The 20,614-nt window shown below is 41.3% G+C and overlaps 1 protein-coding gene across 2 annotated transcripts in view; it reads right to left on the reverse strand.

Moving 5' to 3' along the window:
* HELZ (helicase with zinc finger) overlaps positions 1-20,614 on the reverse strand; it is an 842,947-nt gene that overhangs the window by 538,109 nt on the left and 284,224 nt on the right. For both annotated transcript variants that reach the window (XM_053707899.1, XM_053707909.1), the window contains exon 12: positions 15,999-16,332. In XM_053707899.1, coding sequence (XP_053563874.1) covers positions 15,999-16,332 — 334 coding nt within the window. The remainder of the gene's footprint in view (positions 1-15,998; positions 16,333-20,614) is intronic.

Raw genomic sequence — 20,614 nt, forward strand, 5'->3', positions numbered from 1 at the left:
CCCTTGATTCCCCGAGCCTGAGGAACAAGGCACTCTAAAATGGCATACGGAGCAAAACTGGTTGACGTGTCAATGAGGCCAGTCCGGATTCGTCATCGGACACAGAATCTGAAATCAAAATAGTCTCAGTATCAGAATCCTCCGAAACTGAATCAGAAATTAACACAGTCTCCGCATCAGAATCCTCCATAACTGATAGAGGATATATAAATATGGACTAAATTAGTAAAACAAAAAACGACAACCTGACACCCACAATGGCTGGGGCACTCACCAGACCCCAGCGGACTAGAATATTTCCTTTGCCACACGGTCGGGAATGCGGAAATGGAAAACTGAACGGAACCACGCCCGACCCAAGGTGAACCGTACAGTCCAAAAAAGCGTGCTCAACCAAAAGGCTGCATCACTTCCAAAGACCTCAATGTTTCAAACCACGAGCCCATAAACATCACACATAAGCAGGTTGAAGAACATAAATATGATTATAACCCCCCGTTTAATATTTCCTGAGGGGGGGTTATTGAACCTCGATTCCAAGATACTAAAAGAGACTCACTGAGACCCTTATGACATTAATTCGACCCCCAAGGTGGTAGCCTCTCAGGAAAACATTCACATTACAGTACACTGATGAAGTAAAATGAAACGATCTTACCGGAGTCTACACCGTGGAACAGGAACACAGCCTTTCAAGTGTGACGGATAGTAGCATCGCCTCCGCCATGGACTTGAGAGAAGAAAGCAGGCAGCGGAGTGAAGTTCGATAACGCTGATTGCTTGAGGAGCTGTTAACATGAGTCGGGATGGTTTCGCAGAAAGACTCTCCCTGCATCTCCAGACTCTAACTTTCATCCAAGCCCTCAATGAGAGACTGACAGTACTACTTAAAACTCCTGTCCCATGTCGAAGGGTACTACCCTCCATAAGAGACAAAAAAACAAAAATTCAAATTCTGACACTTCTCTGCCAACCTCCTGGGACGAAAGGCAAAGAATGACTGGGGGATGAGGGGAGTGGGAGGAGTATTTGAGCCTTTGCATCCTCCTGGTGGCCAGGTTCTTAATTCCCAAAAGTAATGAACGCAGATGTGGACCTTTTCCATTTAAGAAGAAAACTCACTATTGTTACGTCCTATAGTAGGCAAGTTATTTTAAATCCCAGTGGGATGAGTTTCCTTTTAAAGTAATCAGCCAAATAGGTTGCATGTTATCAGTGCTACATGAAAAGCTGAAACTTTAAAAGAAAAAAAATGTAATGACAGGTAAAGAAAAGTCTTGAAAGAAAAAAGTCTCAAACACATGTTCCAAATATGTTTTCACCACAGGGAAGTTGCATATTATAAAAATACTTCTAAAAAAAAAAAAAAAAAAAAAACATAAGAGTACTGAATAAAATGGTAAATTATTAATCCCAAATGAACAACAAATCCGTACATAAGAAAATGAATCTAAAATATAAATTTCCTACCCAAGGGCACATTAAAAAAAATATATATATGTTTAAAAGACATATTAGCACACAAATAAAAACAAATTTTAATCAACATAAAGAGCGAGTTAGTTTACCTAGGGTTATATCTTAACAAGGCCACAAAATGAAGACAATTTTTTTATAAAAAACAGAATTTATGCTTACCTGATAAATTACTTTCTCCAACGGTGTGTCCGGTCCACGGCGTCATCCTTACTTGTGGGATATTCTCTTCCCCAACAGGAAATGGCAAAGAGCCCAGCAAAGCTGGTCACATGATCCCTCCTAGGCTCCGCCTACCCCAGTCATTCGACCGACGTACAGGAGGAAATATGCATAGGAGAAACCATATGATACCGTGGTGACTGTAGTTAGAGAAAATAATTCATCAGACCTGATTAAAAAAACCAGGGCGGGCCGTGGACCGGACACACCGTTGGAGAAAGTAATTTATCAGGTAAGCATAAATTCTGTTTTCTCCAACATAGGTGTGTCCGGTCCACGGTGTCATCCTTACTTGTGGGAACCAATACCAAAGCTTTAGGACACGGATGAAGGGAGGGAGCAAATCAGGTCACCTAAATGGAAGGCACCACGGCTTGCAAAACCTTTCTCCCAAAAATAGCCTCCGAAGAAGCAAAAGTATCAAATTTGTAAAATTTGGCAAAAGTGTGCAGTGAAGACCAAGTCGCTGCCTTACATATCTGGTCAACAGAAGCCTCGTTCTTGAAGGCCCATGTGGAAGCCACAGCCCTAGTGGAGTGAGCTGTGATTCTTTCAGGAGGCTGCCGTCCGGCAGTCTCATAAGCCAATCGGATAATGCTTTTAAGCCAAAAAGAAAGAGGTAGAAGTTGCTTTTTGACCTCTCCTTTTACCAGAATAAACACCAAACAAAGAAGATGTTTGTCTGAAATCTTTAGTAGCCTCTAAATAGAATTTTAGAGCACGGACTACGTCCAAATTGTGTAACAAACGTTCCTTCTTTGAAGCTGGATTCGGACACAAAGAAGGTACAACTATCTCCTGGTTAATATTTTTGTTGGAAACAACTTTCGGAAGAAAACCAGGCTTAGTACGCAAAACCACCTTATCTGCATGGAACACCAGATAGGGCGGAGAACACTGCAGAGCAGATAACTCTGAAACTCTTCTAGCAGAAGAAATTGCAACCAAAAACAAAACTTTCCAAGATAATAACTTAATATCTACGGAATGTAAGGGTTCAAACGGAACCCCTTGAAGAACTGAAAGAACTAGATTTAGACTCCAGGGAGGAGTCAAAGGTCTGTAAACAGGCTTGATTCTAACCAGAGCCTGAACAAATGCTTGGACATCTGGCACAGCTGCCAGCCGTTTGTGAAGTAAAACAGATAAAGCAGAGATCTGTCCCTTCAGAGAACTTGCAGATAATCCTTTCTCCAAACCTTCTTGTAGAAAGGATAGAATCTTAGGAATTTTTATCTTGTTCCATGGGAATCCTTTAGATTCACACCAACAGATATATTTTTTCCATATTTTATGGTAAATTTTTCTAGTTACAGGCTTTCTAGCCTGAATCATAGTATCTATTACAGAATCTGAAAACCCACGCTTTGATAAAATCAAGCGTTCAATCTCCAAGCCGTCAGTTGGAGGGAGACCAGATTCGGATGTTCGAATGAACCTTGAACAAGAAGGTCCTGTCTCAAAGGTAGCTTCCATGGTGGAGCCGATGACATATTCACCAGGTCTGCATACCAAGTCCTGCGTGGCCACGCAGGAGCTATCAAGATCACCGAAGCCCTCTCCTGATTGATCCTGGCTACCAGCCTGGGAATGAGAGGAAACGGTGGGAATACATAAGCTAGGTTGAAGGTCCAAGGTGCTACTAGTGCATCTACTAGAGTCGCCTTGGGATCCCTGGATCTGGACCCGTAGCAAGGAACCTTGAAGTTCTGACGAGACGCCATCAGATCCATGTCTGGAATGCCCCATAATTGAGTTATTTGGGCAAAGATTTCCGGATGGAGTTCCCACTCCCCCGGTTGGAATGTCTGACGACTCAGAAAATCCGCTTCCCAATTTTCCACTCCTGGGATGTGGATTGCAGACAAGTGGCAGGAGTGATTCTCCGCCCATTGAATTATCTTGGTCACTTCCTCCATCGCCAGGGAACTCCTTGTTCCCCCCTGATGGTTGATATATGCAACAGTCGTCATGTTGTCTGATTGAAACCTTATGAATTTGGCCTTTGCTAGTTGAGGCCAAGCTTTGAGAGCATTGAATATCGCTCTCAGTTCCAGAATGTTTATCGGGAGAAGAGATTCTTCCCGAGACCATAGACCCTGAGCTTTCAGGGGTTCCCAGACCGCGCCCCAGCCCACCAGACTGGCGTCGGTCGTGACAATGACCCACTCTGGTCTGCGGAAGCTCATTCCCTGTGACAGGTTGTCCAGGATCAGCCACCAACGGAGTGAATCTCTGGTCTTTTGATCTACTTGAATCGTCGGAGACAAATCTGTATAATCCCCATTCCACTGTCTGAGCATGCACAGTTGTAATGGTCTTAGATGAATTCGTGCAAAAGGAACTATGTCCATTGCTGCAACCATCAATCCTATTACTTCCATGCACTGCGCTATGGAAGGACGAAGAACAGAATGAAGTACTTGACAAGAGCTTAGAAGTTTTGATTTTCTGACCTCTGTCAGAAAAATCCTCATTTCTAAGGAATCTATTATTGTTCCCAAGAAGGGAACTCTTGTTGACGGGGACAGAGAACTTTTTTCTTTGTTCACTTTCCATCCGTGAGATCTGAGAAAGGCTAGGACGATGTCCGTATGAGCCTTTGCTTTTGACAGAGACGACGCTTGAATCAGGATGTCGTCCAAGTAAGGTACTACTGCAATGCCCCTTGGTCTTAGAACCGCTAGAAGGGACCCTAGTACCTTTGTGAAAATTCTCGGAGCAGTGGCTAATCCGAATGGAAGAGCCACAAACTGGTAATGCTTGTCCAGAAAAGCGAACCTTAGGAACTGATGATGTTCCTTGTGGATAGGAATATGTAGGTACGCATCCTTTAAATCCACCGTGGTCATAAATTGACCTTCCTGGATGGTGGGAAGGATCGTTCGAATGGTTTCCATTTTGAACGATGGAACCCTGAGAAATTTGTTTAGGATCTTGAGATCTAAAATTGGTCTGAATGTTCCCTCTTTTTTGGGAACTATGAACAGGTTGGAGTAAAACCCCATCCCTTGTTCTCTTATTGGAACTGGATGAATTACTCCCATCTTTAACAGGTCTTCTACACAATGTAAGAATGCCTGTCTTTTTATTTGGTTTGAAGATAATTGAGACCTGTGGAACCTTCCCCTTGGGGGTAGTTCCTTGAATTCCAGGAGATAACCTTGAGAAACTATTTCTAGTGCCCAAGGATCCTGAACATCTCTTGCGCAAGCCTGAGCAAAGAGAGAAAGTCTGCCCCCCACCAGATCCGGTCCCGGATCAGGGGCCATCCCTTCATGCTGTTTTGGTAGCAGTGGCAGGCTTCTTGGCCTGCTTACCCTTGTTCCAGCCTTGCATCGGTCTCCAGGCTGGTTTGGGTTGTGAAGTATTACCCTCTTGCTTAGAGGATGTAGAATTAGAGGCTGGTCCGTTTCTGCGAAAGGGACGAAAATTAGGCTTATTTTTAGCCTTAAAAGACCTATCCTGAGGGAGGGTGTGGCCCTTTCCCCCGGTGATGTCTGAAATAATCTCTTTCAAATCAGGACCAAACAGTGTTTTACCCTTGAAAGGGATGTTAAGCAATTTTGTCTTGGAAGACACATCCGCTGACCAAGACTTTAGCCAAAGCGCTCTGCGCGCCACGATAGCAAACCCTGAATTTTTCGCCGCTAATCTAGCTAATTGCAAAGCGGCATCTAAAATAAAAGCGTTAGCCAATTTAAGTGCTTGAACTCTGTCCATAACCTCCTCATACGAAGATTCTTTATTGAGCGACTTTTCTAGTTCTTCGAACCAGAAACACGCTGCCGTAGTGACAGGAACAATGCATGAAATTGGTTGTAGAAGGTAACCTTGCTGAACAAACATCTTTTTAAGCAAACCCTCTAATTTTTTATCCATAGGATCTTTGAAAGCACAACTATCTTCTATAGGAATAGTAGTGCGTTTGTTTAGAGTAGAAACCGCCCCCTCGACCTTGGGGACTGTCTGCCATAAGTCCTTTCTGGGGTCGACTATAGGAAATAATTTCTTAAATATAGGGGGAGGAACAAAAGGTATGCCGGGCCTTTCCCACTCCTTATTTACTATGTCCGCCACCCGCTTGGGTATAGGAAAAGCATCGGGGGGCACCGGAACCTCTAGGAACTTGTCCATCTTACATAATTTCTCTGGAATGACCAAATTGTCACAATCATCCAGAGTAGATAATACCTCCTTAAGCAGTGCGCGGAGATGTTCTAATTTAAATTTAAATGTTACAACATCAGGTTCAGCTTGTTGAGAAATTTTTCCTGAATCTGAAATTTCTCCCTCAGACAAAACCTCCCTCCTGGCCCCTTCAGATTGGTGTGAGGGTATGTCAGAACAGTTATCATCAGCATCCTCTTGCTCTTCAGTGTTTAAAACAGAGCAATCGCGCTTTCTCTGATAAGTAGGCATTTTGGATAAAATGTTTGCAATAGAATTATCCATTACAGCCGTTAATTGTTGCATGGTAATAAGTATTGGCGCACTAGATGTACTAGGGGCCTCTTGTGTGGGCAAAACTGGTGTAGACACAGAAGGGGATGATGCAGTATCATGCTTACTCTCCTCATTTGAGGAATCATCTTGGGCAATATCATTATCTGTGGCATCATTGTCCCTACTTTGTTTGGACACTATGGCACAATTATCACATAAATTTAAATGGGGAGAAACCTTGGTTTTCATACATATAGAACATAGCTTATCTGATGGTACAGACATGTTAAACAGGCTTAAACTTGTCAACAAAGCACAAAAAACGTTACTGTCACTTTAAATTTTAAACTGAACACACTTTATTACTGAATATGTGAAAAAGTATGAAGGAATTGTTCAAAATTCACCAAAATTTCACCACAGTGTCTTAAAGCCTTAAAAGTATTGCACACCAAATTTGAAAGCTTTAACCCTTAAAATAACGGAACCGGAGCCGTTTTTACATTTAACCCCTATACAGTCCCAGCTATCTGCTTTGCTGAGACCCAACCAAGCCCAGAGGGGAATACGATACCAAATGACGCCTTCTATAAGCTTTTTCAGTGGTTCTTAGCTCCTCACACATGCATCTGCATGCCTTGCTCTCCAAAAACAACTGCGCATTAGTGGCGCGAAAATGAGGCTCTGCCTATGACTAGAAAAAGCCCCCATCTGAAAAAGGTGTCCAATACAGTGCCTGCCGTTTTTTTAAAACAATCCCCAAGATTATGATAACTATTAAGAGTTATAATCTGCAAAATATGCTTAGCAAAGTAATCGTTTTAGCCCAGAAAAATGTCTACCAGTTTTTTAAGCCCTTATGAAGCCCTTTATTCTTTTACTTAATCTAAGAAAATGGCTTACCGGTCCCCATAGGGGAAATGACAGCCTTCCAGCATTACATAGTCTTGTTAGAAATGTGGCCAGTCATACCTCAAGCAGAAAAGTCTGCCAACTGTTTCCCCCAACTGAAGTTACTTCATCTCAACAGTCCTGTGTGGAAACAGCAATCGATTTTAGTAACGTTTGCTAAAATCATCTTCCTCTTACAAACAGAAATCTTCATCTCTTTTCTGTTTCTGTTTCAGAGTAAATAGTACATACCAGCACTATTTTAAAATAACAAACACTTGATTGAAGGATAAAAACACCAAAAAACATAATTTATGTAAGAACTTACCTGATAAATTCATTTCTTTCATATTAGCAAGAGTCCATGAGCTAGTGACGTATGGGATATACATTCCTACCAGGAGGGGCAAAGTTTCCCAAACCTCAAAATGCCTATAAATACACCCCTCACCACACCCACAATTCAGTTTAACGAATAGCCAAGAAGTGGGGTGACAAAAAAGTGCGAAAGCATATAAAATAAGGAATTGGAATAATTGTGCTTTATACAAAAAAATCAAAACCACCACAAAAAAGGGCGGGCCTCATGGACTCTTGCTAATATGAAAGAAATTAATTTATCAGGTAAGTTCTTACATAAATTATGTTTTCTTTCATGTAATTAGCAAGAGTCCATGAGCTAGTGACGTATGGGATAATGACTACCCAAGATGTGGATCTTTCCACACAAGAGTCACTAGAGAGGGAGGGATAAAATAAAGACAGCCAATTCCTGCTGAAAATAATCCACACCCAAAATAAAGTTTAATGAAAAACATAAGCAGAAGATTCAAACTGAAACCGCTGCCTGAAGTACTTTTCTACCAAAAACTGCTTCAGAAGAAGAAAATACATCAAAATGGTAGAATTTAGTAAAAGTATGCAAAGAGGACCAAGTTGCTGCTTTGCAGATCTGGTCAACCGAAGCTTCATTCCTAAACGCCCAGGAAGTAGAAACTGACCTAGTAGAATGAGCCGTAATTCTCTGAGGCGGAGTTTTACCCGACTCAACATAGGCAAGATGAATTAAAGATTTCAACCAAGATGCCAAAGAAATGGCAGAAGCTTTCTGGCCTTTTCTAGAACCGGAAAAGATAACAAATAGACTAGAAGTCTTACGGAAAGATTTCGTAGCTTCAACATAATATTTCAAAGCTCTAACAACATCCAAAGAATGCAACGATTTCTCCTTAGAATTCTTAGGATTAGGACATAATGAAGGAACCACAATTTCCCTACTAATGTTGTTGGAATTCACAACTTTAGGTAAAAATTCAAAAGAAGTTCGCAACACCGCCTTATCCTGATGAAAAATCAGAAAAGGAGACTCACAAGAAAGAGCAGATAATTCAGAAACTCTTCTGGCAGAAGAGATGGCCAAAAGGAACAAAACTTTCCAAGAAAGTAATTTAATGTCCAATAAATGCATAGGTTCAAACGGAGAAGCTTGAAGAGCTCCAAGAACCAAATTCAAACTCCAAGGAGGAGAAATTGACTTAACAGGTTTTATACGTACCAAAGCTTGAACAAAACAATGAATATCAGGAAGAATAGCAATCTTTCTATGAAAAAGAACTGAAAGAGCAGAGATTTGTCCTTTCAAAGAACTTGCGGACAAACCCTTATCTAAACCATCCTGAAGAAACTGTAAAATTCTTGGTATTCTAAAAGAATGCCAAGAAAAATGATGAGAAAGACACCAAGAAATATAAGTCTTCAAGACTCTATAATGTATCTCTCGAGATACAGATTTACGAGCCTGTAACATAGTATTAATCACAGAGTCAGAGAAACCTCTTTGACCAAGAATCAAGCGTTCAATCTCCATACCTTTAAATTTAAGGATTTCAGATCCTGATGGAAAAAGGGACCTTGTGACAGAAGGTCTGGTCTTAACGGAAGAGTCCACGGTTGGCAAGAGGCCATCCGGACAAGATCCGCATACCAAAACCTGTGAGGCCATGCCGGAGCTACCAGCAGAACAAACGAGCATTCCTTCAGAATCTTGGAGATTACTCTTGGAAGAAGAACTAGAGGCGGAAAGATATAGGCAGGATGATACTTCCAAGGAAGTGATAATGCATCCACTGCCTCCGCCTGAGGATCCCGGGATCTGGACAGATACCTGGGAAGTTTCTTGTTTAGATGGGACGCCATCAGATCTATTTCTGGAAGTTCCCACATTTGAACAATCTGAAGAAATACCTCTGGGTGAAGAGACCATTCGCCCGGATGCAACGTTTGGCGACTGAGATAATCCGCTTCCCAATTGTCTATACCTGGGATATGAACCGCAGAGATTAGACAGGAGCTGGATTCCGCCCAAACCAAAATTCGAGATACTTCTTTCATAGCCAGAGGACTGTGAGTCCCTCCTTGATGATTGATGTATGCCACAGTTGTGACATTGTCTGTCTGAAAACAAATGAATGATTCTCTCTTCAGAAGAGGCCAAAACTGAAGAGCTCTGAAAATTGCACGGAGTTCCAAAATATTGATCGGTAATCTCACCTCCTGAGATTCCCAAACTCCTTGTGCTGTCAGAGATCCCCACACAGCTCCCCAACCCGTGAGACTTGCATCTGTTGAAATTACAGTCCAGGTCGGAAGCACAAAAGAAGCCCCCTGAATTAAACGATGGTGATCTGTCCACCATGTTAGAGAGTGACGAACAATCGGTTTTAAAGATATTGTTTGAGATATCTTCGTGTAATCCTTGCACCATTGCTTCAGCATACAGAGCTGAAGAGGTCGCATGTGAAAACAAGCAAAGGGGATCGCGTCCGATGCAGCAGTCATAAGACCTAGAATTTCCATGCATAAGGCTACCGAAGGGAATGATTGTGACTGAAGGTTTCGACAAGCTGCAATCAATTTTAGACGTCTCTTGTCTGTTAAAGACAGAGTCATGGACACTGAATCCATCTGGAAACCCAGAAAGGTTACCCTTGTCTGAGGAATCAAAGAACTTTTTTGTAAATTGATCCTCCAACCATGATCTTGAAGAAACAACACAAGTCGATTCGTATGAGATTCTGCTAAATGTAAAGACTGAGCAAGTACCAAGATATCGTCCAAATAAGGAAATACCACAATACCCTGTTCTCTGATTACAGACAGAAGGGCACCGAGAACCTTTGTAAAAATTCTTGGAGCTGTAGCTAGGCCAAATGGCAGAGCCACAAACTGGTAATGCTTGTCCAGAAAAGAGAATCTCAGGAACTGATAATGATCTGGATGAATCGGAATATGCAGATATGCATCCTGTAAATCTATTGTGGACATATAATTCCCTTGCTGAACAAAAGGCAAGATAGTCCTTACAGTTACCATTTTGAACGTTGGTATTCGTACATAACGATTCAATATTTTTAGATCCAGAACTGGTCTGAAGGAGTTCTCCTTCTTTGGTACAATGAAGAGATTTGAATAAAACCCCATCCCCTGTTCCGGAACTGGAACTGGCATAAGTACTCCAGTCAACTCTAGATCTGAAACACATTTCAGAAACGCTTGAGCTTTTACTGGATTTACTGGGACACGGGAAAGAAAAAATCTCTTTGCAGGAGGTCTCATCTTGAAACCAATCCTGTACCCTTCCGAAACAATGTTCTGAATCCAAAGATTGTGAACAGAATTGATCCAAATTTCTTTGAAAAAAACGTAACCTGCCCCCTACCAGCTGAGCTGGAATGAGGGCCGCACCTTCATGTGGACTTAGAAGCAGGCTTTGCCTTTCTAGCTGGCTTGGATTTATTCCAGACTGGAGATGGTTTCCAAACTGAAACTGCTCCTGAAGATGAAGGATCAGGCTTTTGTTCTTTGTTGAAACGAAAGGAACGAAAACGATTATTAGCCCTACTTTTACCTTTAGATTTTTTATCCTGTGGTAAAAAAGTTCCTTTCCCACCAGTAACAGTTGAAATGATGGAATCCAACTGAGAACCAAATAATTTGTTACCCTGGAAAGAAATGGAAAGTAAAGTTGATTTAGAAGCCATATCAGCATTCCAAGTTTTAAGCCATAAAGCTCTTCTAGCTAAAATAGCTAGAGACATAAACCTGACATCAACTCTGATAATATCAAAAATGGCATCACAGATAAAATTATTAGCATGTTGTAGAAGAATAATAATATCATGAGAATCACGATGTGATACTTGTTGCGCTAAAGTTTCCAACCAAAAAGTTGAAGCTGCAGCAACATCCGCCAAAGATATAGCAGGTCTAAGAAGATTACCTGAACACAGATAAGCTTTTCTTAGAAAGGATTCAATTTTCCTATCTAGAGGATCCTTAAACGAAGTACCATCTGACGTAGGAATAGTAGTACGTTTAGCAAGGGTAGAAATAGCCCCATCAACTTTAGGGATTTTGTCCCAAAATTCCAATCTGTCAGACGGCACAGGATATAAATGCTTAAAACGTTTAGAAGGAGTAAATGAATTACCCAATTTATCCCATTCTTTGGATATTACTGCAGAAATAGCATTAGGAACAGGAAAAACTTCTGGAATAACCACAGGAGCTTTAAATACCTTATCCAAACGTTTAGAATTAGTATCAGGAGGACCAGAATCCTCTATTTCTAAAGCAATTAGTACTTCTTTAAGTAAAGAACGAACAAATTCCATTTTAAATAAATATGAAGATTTATCAGCATCAACCTCAGAGACAGAATCCTCTGAACCAGAGGAGTCATCAGAATCAGAATGATGATGTTCATTTAAAAATTCATCTGTAGGAAGAGAAGTTTTAAAAGATTTTTTACGTTTACTAGAAGGAGAAATAACAGACATAGCCTTCTTTATGGATTCAGAAACAAAATCTCTTATATCATCAGAAACATTCTGCACCTTAGATGTTGAAGGAACTGCAACAGGCAATGGTACTTTACTAAAGGAAATATTATCTGCTTTAACAAGTTTGTCATGACAATCAATACAAACAACAGCTGGAGAAATGGCTACCAAAAGTTTACAGCAGATGCACTTAGCTTTGGTAGATTCAGCACTTGACAGCGATTTTCCTGTAGTATCTTCTGACTCAGATGCAACGTGAGACATCTTGCAATATGTAAGAGAAAAAACAACATATATATAAAGCAAAATTGATCAAATTCCTTAAATGACAGTTTCAGGAATGGGAAAAAATGCCAAGAACAAGCCTCTAGCAACCAGAAGCAATAAAAAAATGAGACTTAAATAATTGAGACTAAAGCGACGCCCATATTATTTGGCGCCTAAATGCTTTTTGGCGCCAAAATGACGCCACATCCGGAACGCCGACATTTTTGGCGCGAAATAACGTCAAAAAATGACGTAACTTCCGGCGACACGTATGACGCCGGAAACGGAAATAGAATTTTGCGCCAAAAAAGTCCGCGCCAAAAATGACGTAATAAAATGAAGCATTTTCAGCCCCCGCGAGCCTAATAGCCCACCGGAAAGAGTCAAATTTTTGAAGGTAAGAAAAAATGAATAAATCAAAAAATGCATTATCCCAAATATGAAACTGACTGTCTGAAAATAAGGAAAGTTGAACATTCTGAGTCAAGGCAAATAAATGTTTGAATACATATATTTAGAACTTTATAACAAAGTGCCCAACCATAGCTTGGAGTGTCACAGAAAATAAGACTTACTTACCCCAGGACACTCATCTACATATAGCAGATAGCCAAACCAGTACTGAAACGAGAATCAGCATAGGTAATGGTATATATAAGAGTATATCGTCGATCTGAAAAGGGAGGTAAGAGATGAATCTCTACGACCGATAACAGAGAACCTATGAAATAGACCCCGTAGAAGGAGATCACTGCATTCAAATAGGCAATACTCTTCTCACATCCCTCTGACATTCACTGCACGCTGAGAGGAAAACCGGGCTCCAACTTGCTGCGGAGCGCATATCAACGTAGAATCTAGCACAAACTTACTTCACCACCTCCATCGGAGGCAAAGTTTGTAAAACTGAATTGTGGGTGTGGTGAGGGGTGTATTTATAGGCATTTTGAGGTTTGGGAAACTTTGCCCCTCCTGGTAGGAATGTATATCCCATACGTCACTAGCTCATGGACTCTTGCTAATTACATGAAAGAAAACTCTTAACCATCTCCGTGGAGATGTTGCCTGTGCAACGGCAAAGAGAATGACTGGGGTAGGCGGGGCCTAGGAGGGATCATGTGACCAGCTTTGCTGGGCTCTTTGCCATTTCCTGTTGGGGAAGAGAATATCCCACAAGTAAGGATGACGCCGTGGACCGGACACACCTATGTTGGAGAAATAAAAATTAATAAAATAAAGCAGCTTCCTAAAATAGGCTTATTTTTGGCAGCAATATCAGGGCCAGAGTCAATTTCAGTACTCATTAAATATAAATAAGACAGATAAATATAAATACAGTGTATATATTCTGTTTAGGTTGCAGTATATTTTAGGTCTGTGGTGGAAGGTCCAAAGGAGGGACAGTGAAGAAGACTATATTTAGGGTTATGTGAGGAGAAAAGTTGTAGCTATAGATAACTGCGTGACAGGGGAGTTTCCTAAGTACGCCAAGGATGTCTGTCAGTCTGGGATGTTAAGGTTGATTACACTGGTTATTTTGTATTTACAGTTAATAACAATGGAGGAGGCTGTAGTTAGGGTGAATTATGGTGGTAGAAGATGCAGTTGGGGCAACTTCCAACTGGGGGAGCTCACAGTTACTGTTAATTACTGTGAGGTACCTGAGGAATCACTGGAAGTCTCATTACTTCAATGACACTGAATTTTGACTGTTTGAACTGTGTTTTAGAATAGAAATGTAAACCACAGCAAGCCAAAAAAGCAAAATAAAACGGCTGCTATTATTTGATTGTGGGATCACATAGAAATGAATTATTACAGATGAGAAAAAGACTAATATAGAGTGCAACAAGTAGAATGCACATGCAAACAACAAGGAACTGAAGGCCAGCTATGAAAAGTCTATGAAATTGTAAGGCACCAGAATATTGTGTTAAGTAATTCACTGCCTGATGAAAGGGTGCCACTAGCACCTTAAAACACGTAGCAGTTTTATTGTATTGATTTTAACTTATCTTTTAATAAAATATATCCCATACTTTGGAATATTTATTTTATATGGTTTGTGAGCTTTATTTGAGGGATATAATCCTTCTTTGGACCGTGGTTCCTGTGTTCTGGAGTGAGCCAGCTGGTGGGCTCTGATATACCAGCTTGTGTTACTTGCACTGCATTATAATGCGCAGCCTATGTGAGTATCCATTCTCAGCGGGGAACTATTATCGGGAGCATTGAATTTTATAAGTGACCATCTGCACTATTGGGAGTATTTTGCCCCCCTCCCCTGTCTTCTTTTACATCATTACAGGACTAAGGATACATTGAATCCTGTCGGAGCTAGCTGGAGGGCTCTGATCTATCCAGCCTGTTTGAAAGTGCGTTCTCTTTGTGAGTACCCACTTAGAGTGTTTTTGGGGTGTTTTTGCGATTAATTTGAATTTATTTTGTTGAAACATACTGCACCATTGGAGCGCCTTCTTCCTTTTGTTTTTATGCTTAGAATGTCCATCTGTATATTAGAAGAGCTGACCTTGGTGATCGTCTACCATCAACAACAGCCCGTGGAGGGCGCCTTTGTCCTTTGCTACCATCATTTGGATGGCTACAATTTGGAGACTGTGTGTTAAGTAAACCTATGTCATTTTGCTCCCTAGAGGGAACAATTAAAGGGCAGAATGCATACATTTTCATATAACTGCATGTAATAGACACTACTATAAAGAAGAACATGCACAAATACTGATCTTAAAATCCAGTATAAAACCTTTTTAAAAAAAACTTCCTTAGAAGGTCACAGTTTAGCACTGTTGATGAGGCTAGACTGGGACACACACTGAAATTGGCTGTGAAAGCAGGAAGAGCAGACCCCCCCCTCCCCCTGCATATGAAAAGACCCATTAATAAAACAGGAACAAGCAAGAGTCTGCAGACTTGGGTCTACATTTGATACTTTAAGGCTTGGTTAGGAGTCTGTAACAATGTATTGTTTTGATTATTTTTTAATAACATTGTGCTGATTTGCAAAAACATTCCCAGATAGGCTATACAAATGGATCATCTACAAAACATTTATGCAAAGAAAAACGTAGTGTACAGTCTCTCTTTAAATCTACACCTCTAAAATAAGGAATCATTACATCACCAATGCTCCAAAGGATAGAGATCAATGCAAATAATAATGACTTCCAAAGTGAAAGAAAATTGTACCCATAACACATCTCAGGATCCAGCAGAGATAGAGGACATGCAAAGAGACCAATTTGAGGGTCATTTCTTAGGCATAGTATTACCTAATATTACCCAACACAAATGATCCAAGGCTTCACCTGTCAGTAAGCATCTTAGATCATCAGATGATATGAAATAACTACCACTGCTTCTCTTGGTATTTATGTCAACATATGCATTGAGCAAAAATCAACACCATAATGGAAATTTATAATCTAGACAGCACATGCACCATAGTGCACTATAATGACTGATGGGCTGATTCACTTTATTTTAAAAATATATTCCTTTTCCAACTATTATATAAAACAAATAATAAAGTTATATAAAACATCATCAGAATTAGTGGGGAACAAGATATACATTTTATAGCTGGATATTCGTCCACGTGTTCCTTTATAAAAGCCTTATACGTATGGAAAATATTCTTCAGAAAATGTCTTCAATTCAGTATTAACCCCCTGTTAATACTGAATTAAGGACATTTTCTGAAGAATATTGTATAGATAATTAAAATGTGTTTCCTTAAGTTTATCTTCACAACGATTATACCAAAATATGTTTGTTCCTTTGTACTAGCCATAAATGAATACATACTTGAATTAAACATTTCTTAAAGTTACTCACCTGCATTTCCCTGTCAGAGCGAAGCCGAAGCTCCTCACAACAGTCCTTGCATATTCTAAGAAAGATGTAATCCTTTGTTTTCTCCTCAATAACTGCTTCAAAAACCTTCTCTTTGGTTCCCTGGCTCTGTGGTGACTTCTCCTTAGCAACTGGCAATAAATAAACAGCATTGACTTTGGTCATAACAAGCCTCCCAGCCAAAGTATCTTCAGAAAGGGTTTCGGTCAATTTAAAGCGTCCAAAGAGTTGTCCATTTTGGGCATATTTTGCACCTCCAGAAACACCAGTGAGCATGAAGCTTGCCACCAGCTGCAATTGCACTTTTATGTTGAACCTAAGAAAAAACATAAATTATTGGAGACTATTTGAAGTCCCCCATTGGGTCTTAACATTACGATTTATTTTTACAACAAAATTTATTTCACGAAAAATAAAAAAGAGCTCTGAACTAACAAATTTGAGATAAAATGATGGACTTTACACCTACCGTCACACTTAGGACTAAATATTTACATTTTGTCACCTTTGTATTTGTACGGAAAATTAGCCCTTGTTAATTTGCATCTGTGAAAGCCATGTAGTTGTGTTATTTTACATATGATATTCTCATGACACCTCTCTTGTATATTTTAAGCTCAATAAAAATTCTTAAAAATAAAAAAATAAATTATAAGAGGTTCCTTTTAACAAACTTAAAAGAAAGTGTCCTATATTGTGAAGCCTGGGGGATAACCAAATAATCTAGATTTACTTTAGTGTAATTTTCTTTCTGCGTTGCTTGACACTCTCACTGTGAGCATAATATTGGCACCCGTTGAGAAGAGCTACAACCATCTTTTCAAGAAATTTCACTAATATACTTTATTTCTCCATAGCTTCACTGCTAATACATCATACACATATTATGCTGCCTGCCCTGCCTATTCCTCCTTGCTTAAACTTAATAAATAAGAAAACAAATTATGCGTACCTGATAATTTTCTTTTCTTCAGATGGAAAGAGACCACAGCTGCATTCATTACTTTTGGGAAATACAGAACATGGCCACCAGGAGGAGGCAAAGACACCCCAGCCAAAAGCTTAAATACTCCTCCGACTTCCCTCATCCCCCAGTCATTCTGCCGAGGAACAAGGAACAGTAGAGGAAATATCAAGGTGAAAGGAGCCAGAAGAACAAAAATAACAGACGCCCCACATAAAAAATACAGGTGGGGAGATGTGGACTCTTTCCATCTGAAGAAAAGAAAATTATCAGGTAAGCATTATTTATGTTTTTCTTCATAAATGGAAAGATTCCACAGCTGCACTCATTACTTTTGGGAAAACAATACCCAAGCTATACAGGACACTGAATGCAAAAACAGGAGGGTACAACAGGCGGCCCAATCTGAGGGCACCGAGCCTAAACCCACTACTCAATAAAAAATCTGCTTCGACCGAAGCCGATTAGACATTAAGAAAACAAAGTCCCCAAGGACAATGACCAGCAGATAGTCCAGTAGCCCGACTAGAGACCATAAGACAGACTCAACTGAGGCAACTCTCCTCCAGGAGACACCATTGCCCACCAGCGAGCCCCCAACCACACACCCCATACTAGTGAAAGGGATCAGCAGCCGAAAAACCCTAAAAAAGGGAGAGGACAAGGAGGAACCACAGGGATTCCTGGAAATACCCCAAAAGGTAACAACAAAAATGAGACCCAAATGGGACCAGACAACAAGGGGAGGCAACGCCCCAGACCAGACTGAAACCACAAGGGGCTTTAGGACCGAGGAACAAAAACAGAGAAAAAACAACTCCCAAACACTGAGCAACCGCACCCAAGAGACAACTGAAGACAGTCCTCAAAATTGTTAAAAAACTCAGAATACGCGAGTATTCAGAAAACACACGTGTAGCGGACCCAGTGGGAAAACCGAAAACACGCTGCCGTTATTAGGATGACACAGAAGAAAACCTTTGCCCAGAAGTAAAAGCGGCTGAATCAAGATATCAGCCTGCTAAACCACCACCGAACGGTGTGCACACTCCAAGCAAATCCAGGCCACCAGGCCTGCTCCAGAACTCTAACAGGGAGAAACAGAACCTCAAAGAAGCTCATCATGTCTCCAAGACCCGAGGATGAGCAACAGATTTCAGATCCTGTTCTCACCCGGGACAGCCCAAGCGACAGGTAGATCTGGAAAAACATGGGAATTACAGAAGAATCCCAACCCCAGTGACGGAAGAATGGACTCAGCCACTCCAACAGAACTTGGGCGTCAACCCAAAGGCTTCACCCTAGACACAGGCGAACAGGGCCATAGGACCCAAAGAGGGCCAGCATGAAACTCACAACAGCCCCATCGATGGAACAGAACAACCCCAGAGAGCAGACCTCTCTCCCTAAAAGGAAAAAAAAAAAACATCTGTTCCAACCACCTGTACACGGGACAGGCCAAAGGAAAAGAAGCCCACTTCCATAAGGAGAAGAAACTAGCTCCTCGAAGAAGTAGAGCACACAATAAGGGATGGTGCACATGTCTACAAGATATGAAAGCATAGTTTGCAGTGGAAAAAATCTAGCAGACGTCACTAATGAACATGACAGAACCCCCAGATGGGGAACCAATATCAGTCAAAAGCAAGGCAAGCACAAAGGAGCAAAAGCGCTCAAAAAACCTGGCCAAGCTGCAAGCAGCTCAACTAACCAGACCAGAAACCATAGCACACGTTCCATGGAAAATCAGAGCGTCCCAAGTCAGACCTAGGATCATAACAGTCCAGTAACATCCCGCAACGGGATTCAAGGAGTGAGCCAAACACTACACCAACCAGAAGATCTACGACATAGGTCCAAGCCCCAAAATTGTTTAAAACAACAACACCCCAGGGAACCAAATACCCATATAAAGAAACAGACCATCACAGAGAACGGAAACAAGAGTCCCAACCCAAAAGGAAGAGACCACCCCCACAGAGCCGTCCAAAACTCAAGAGCCCAAGATGCGCAAGGGGATATTGTCTATCACCCCAGGGGTGTTCCCAGGCAGACTACCATCCAAATACTGTCCAGACCTGGCCCTGCTTAGCTTCCAAGATCAGATAGAACGAATGCATACAGGACAGAGTGATGGTAGCCTCGAGGACATAGTCACCCGAATAGTCTCCATAGCACCTCAAAGTATGAAACCAGAGGACAACACTCCTAAAAGGAATGCAGAGCATCCTAACCCCGGGAAAGAACCCAAAGACGGAGTCCAGATAAGGAAACTAGCCCATCGTCCCTAATAGGGAGCAAACATCACCTGAAGGGGGAAAAACCCAGGCCCCCTAAGGGTGGCCTATCCCGCAAGGAGAAACGGACAGAGTCCAAAAAGGTCTCAACCCAAAGGAAGAGACCACAAAAGGAAACTAGTAAAAAAGGAGAATTCCCAGAGCTCAAAACGCAGAACCGCCCGACCGGCGGTGAGGAGCTAAACCCTCCAAACCAAATTGGAAAGGGGAAACTCTAGGTCTCGAGATATCGGAAGCAACAAAGAGTGACAAAGCGGAATTCGACTGAACCCAGTCAACCACCCAAAAGGCTAATGAGGACTGTCAATCCCCCATGCCTCACAGACCAACAAGGCCTCTTCAGAATGCTTAGCTGAAACTTGTAAATAAAATCAAGCATTCGGCGCCTCAACCAGACCAGCAAGGCAGAATAGGCATCACGTTTCTGAACAAGCCACTAGACAGAAGATCTGAGCCCAAACAGGACCAACCTGCAACCAGGGCCATAACTGTCAGGTCACCTAACTTCAGCCTTAGAGAGGGAAAAAAATAACAGACAAGCATAGGACTAAACGTGTCACTTTAACAACTTCTGCAGAAGTAAACAGTGAGTAACGATCCCAGAGGAAGTTCCCAAAGGAAACGCATAATCGGAAATTAAAATCATCCTAAACGGATTAAAAAAAAAGGCGCTCTAGTACGGCCTACGGAACATAACTGACTGACAAGTGTCAACTGGGCCAATTAACATTCCTCGCAAGAGGAAGAATCTGAAACCCGAAATTTGAACAAATCTCAACATCAGAATCCTCCATAACTGGATAAGGAATACAAAAAACTGGACTATATTATAAAGAATTTAAAAGGCACCTGACACCCACAATAGCTGGGGCACTCACCACCTCCTAGGAACCAAACACCCGTGGACCAGAAATTCTCAGTCGCCACACAGTCAGGAATGCGGAAATGGGAAACCAGACTTAAGCACGCCCGGTCACAAAGTGAACCGTACAGTCCAAAAAAAGTGCGCCCAACCACCAGGTTGCATCACAAGGCCGTTATGGTCCAAAGCCATGAGCATTAGTAACACTACACATAAGCAGGTTGAATCACATAACAAACATGATTAAAAAAAACCCTGTTCAACAATCCCCCTCAGGAGATATTAACCTTTGATTCCAAGATACAAAAAGGAGTCCCACTGAGACCGTATAGTTTAGTAAATACCGCAAGGTAGGCACCTTACTGGAAAACATTAGTGTTACAGTACATTCATGAAGAAGTAAATGAAACAATCTTACCGGAATCTACGCCGTGGAAACAGAAACACGACCCTTCAAGTGTGACAAATAGTAGCA

This window comes from Bombina bombina, chromosome 1, assembly GCF_027579735.1.
Source record: "Bombina bombina isolate aBomBom1 chromosome 1, aBomBom1.pri, whole genome shotgun sequence".
NCBI classification, from domain to species: Eukaryota; Metazoa; Chordata; class Amphibia; order Anura; family Bombinatoridae; genus Bombina; species Bombina bombina.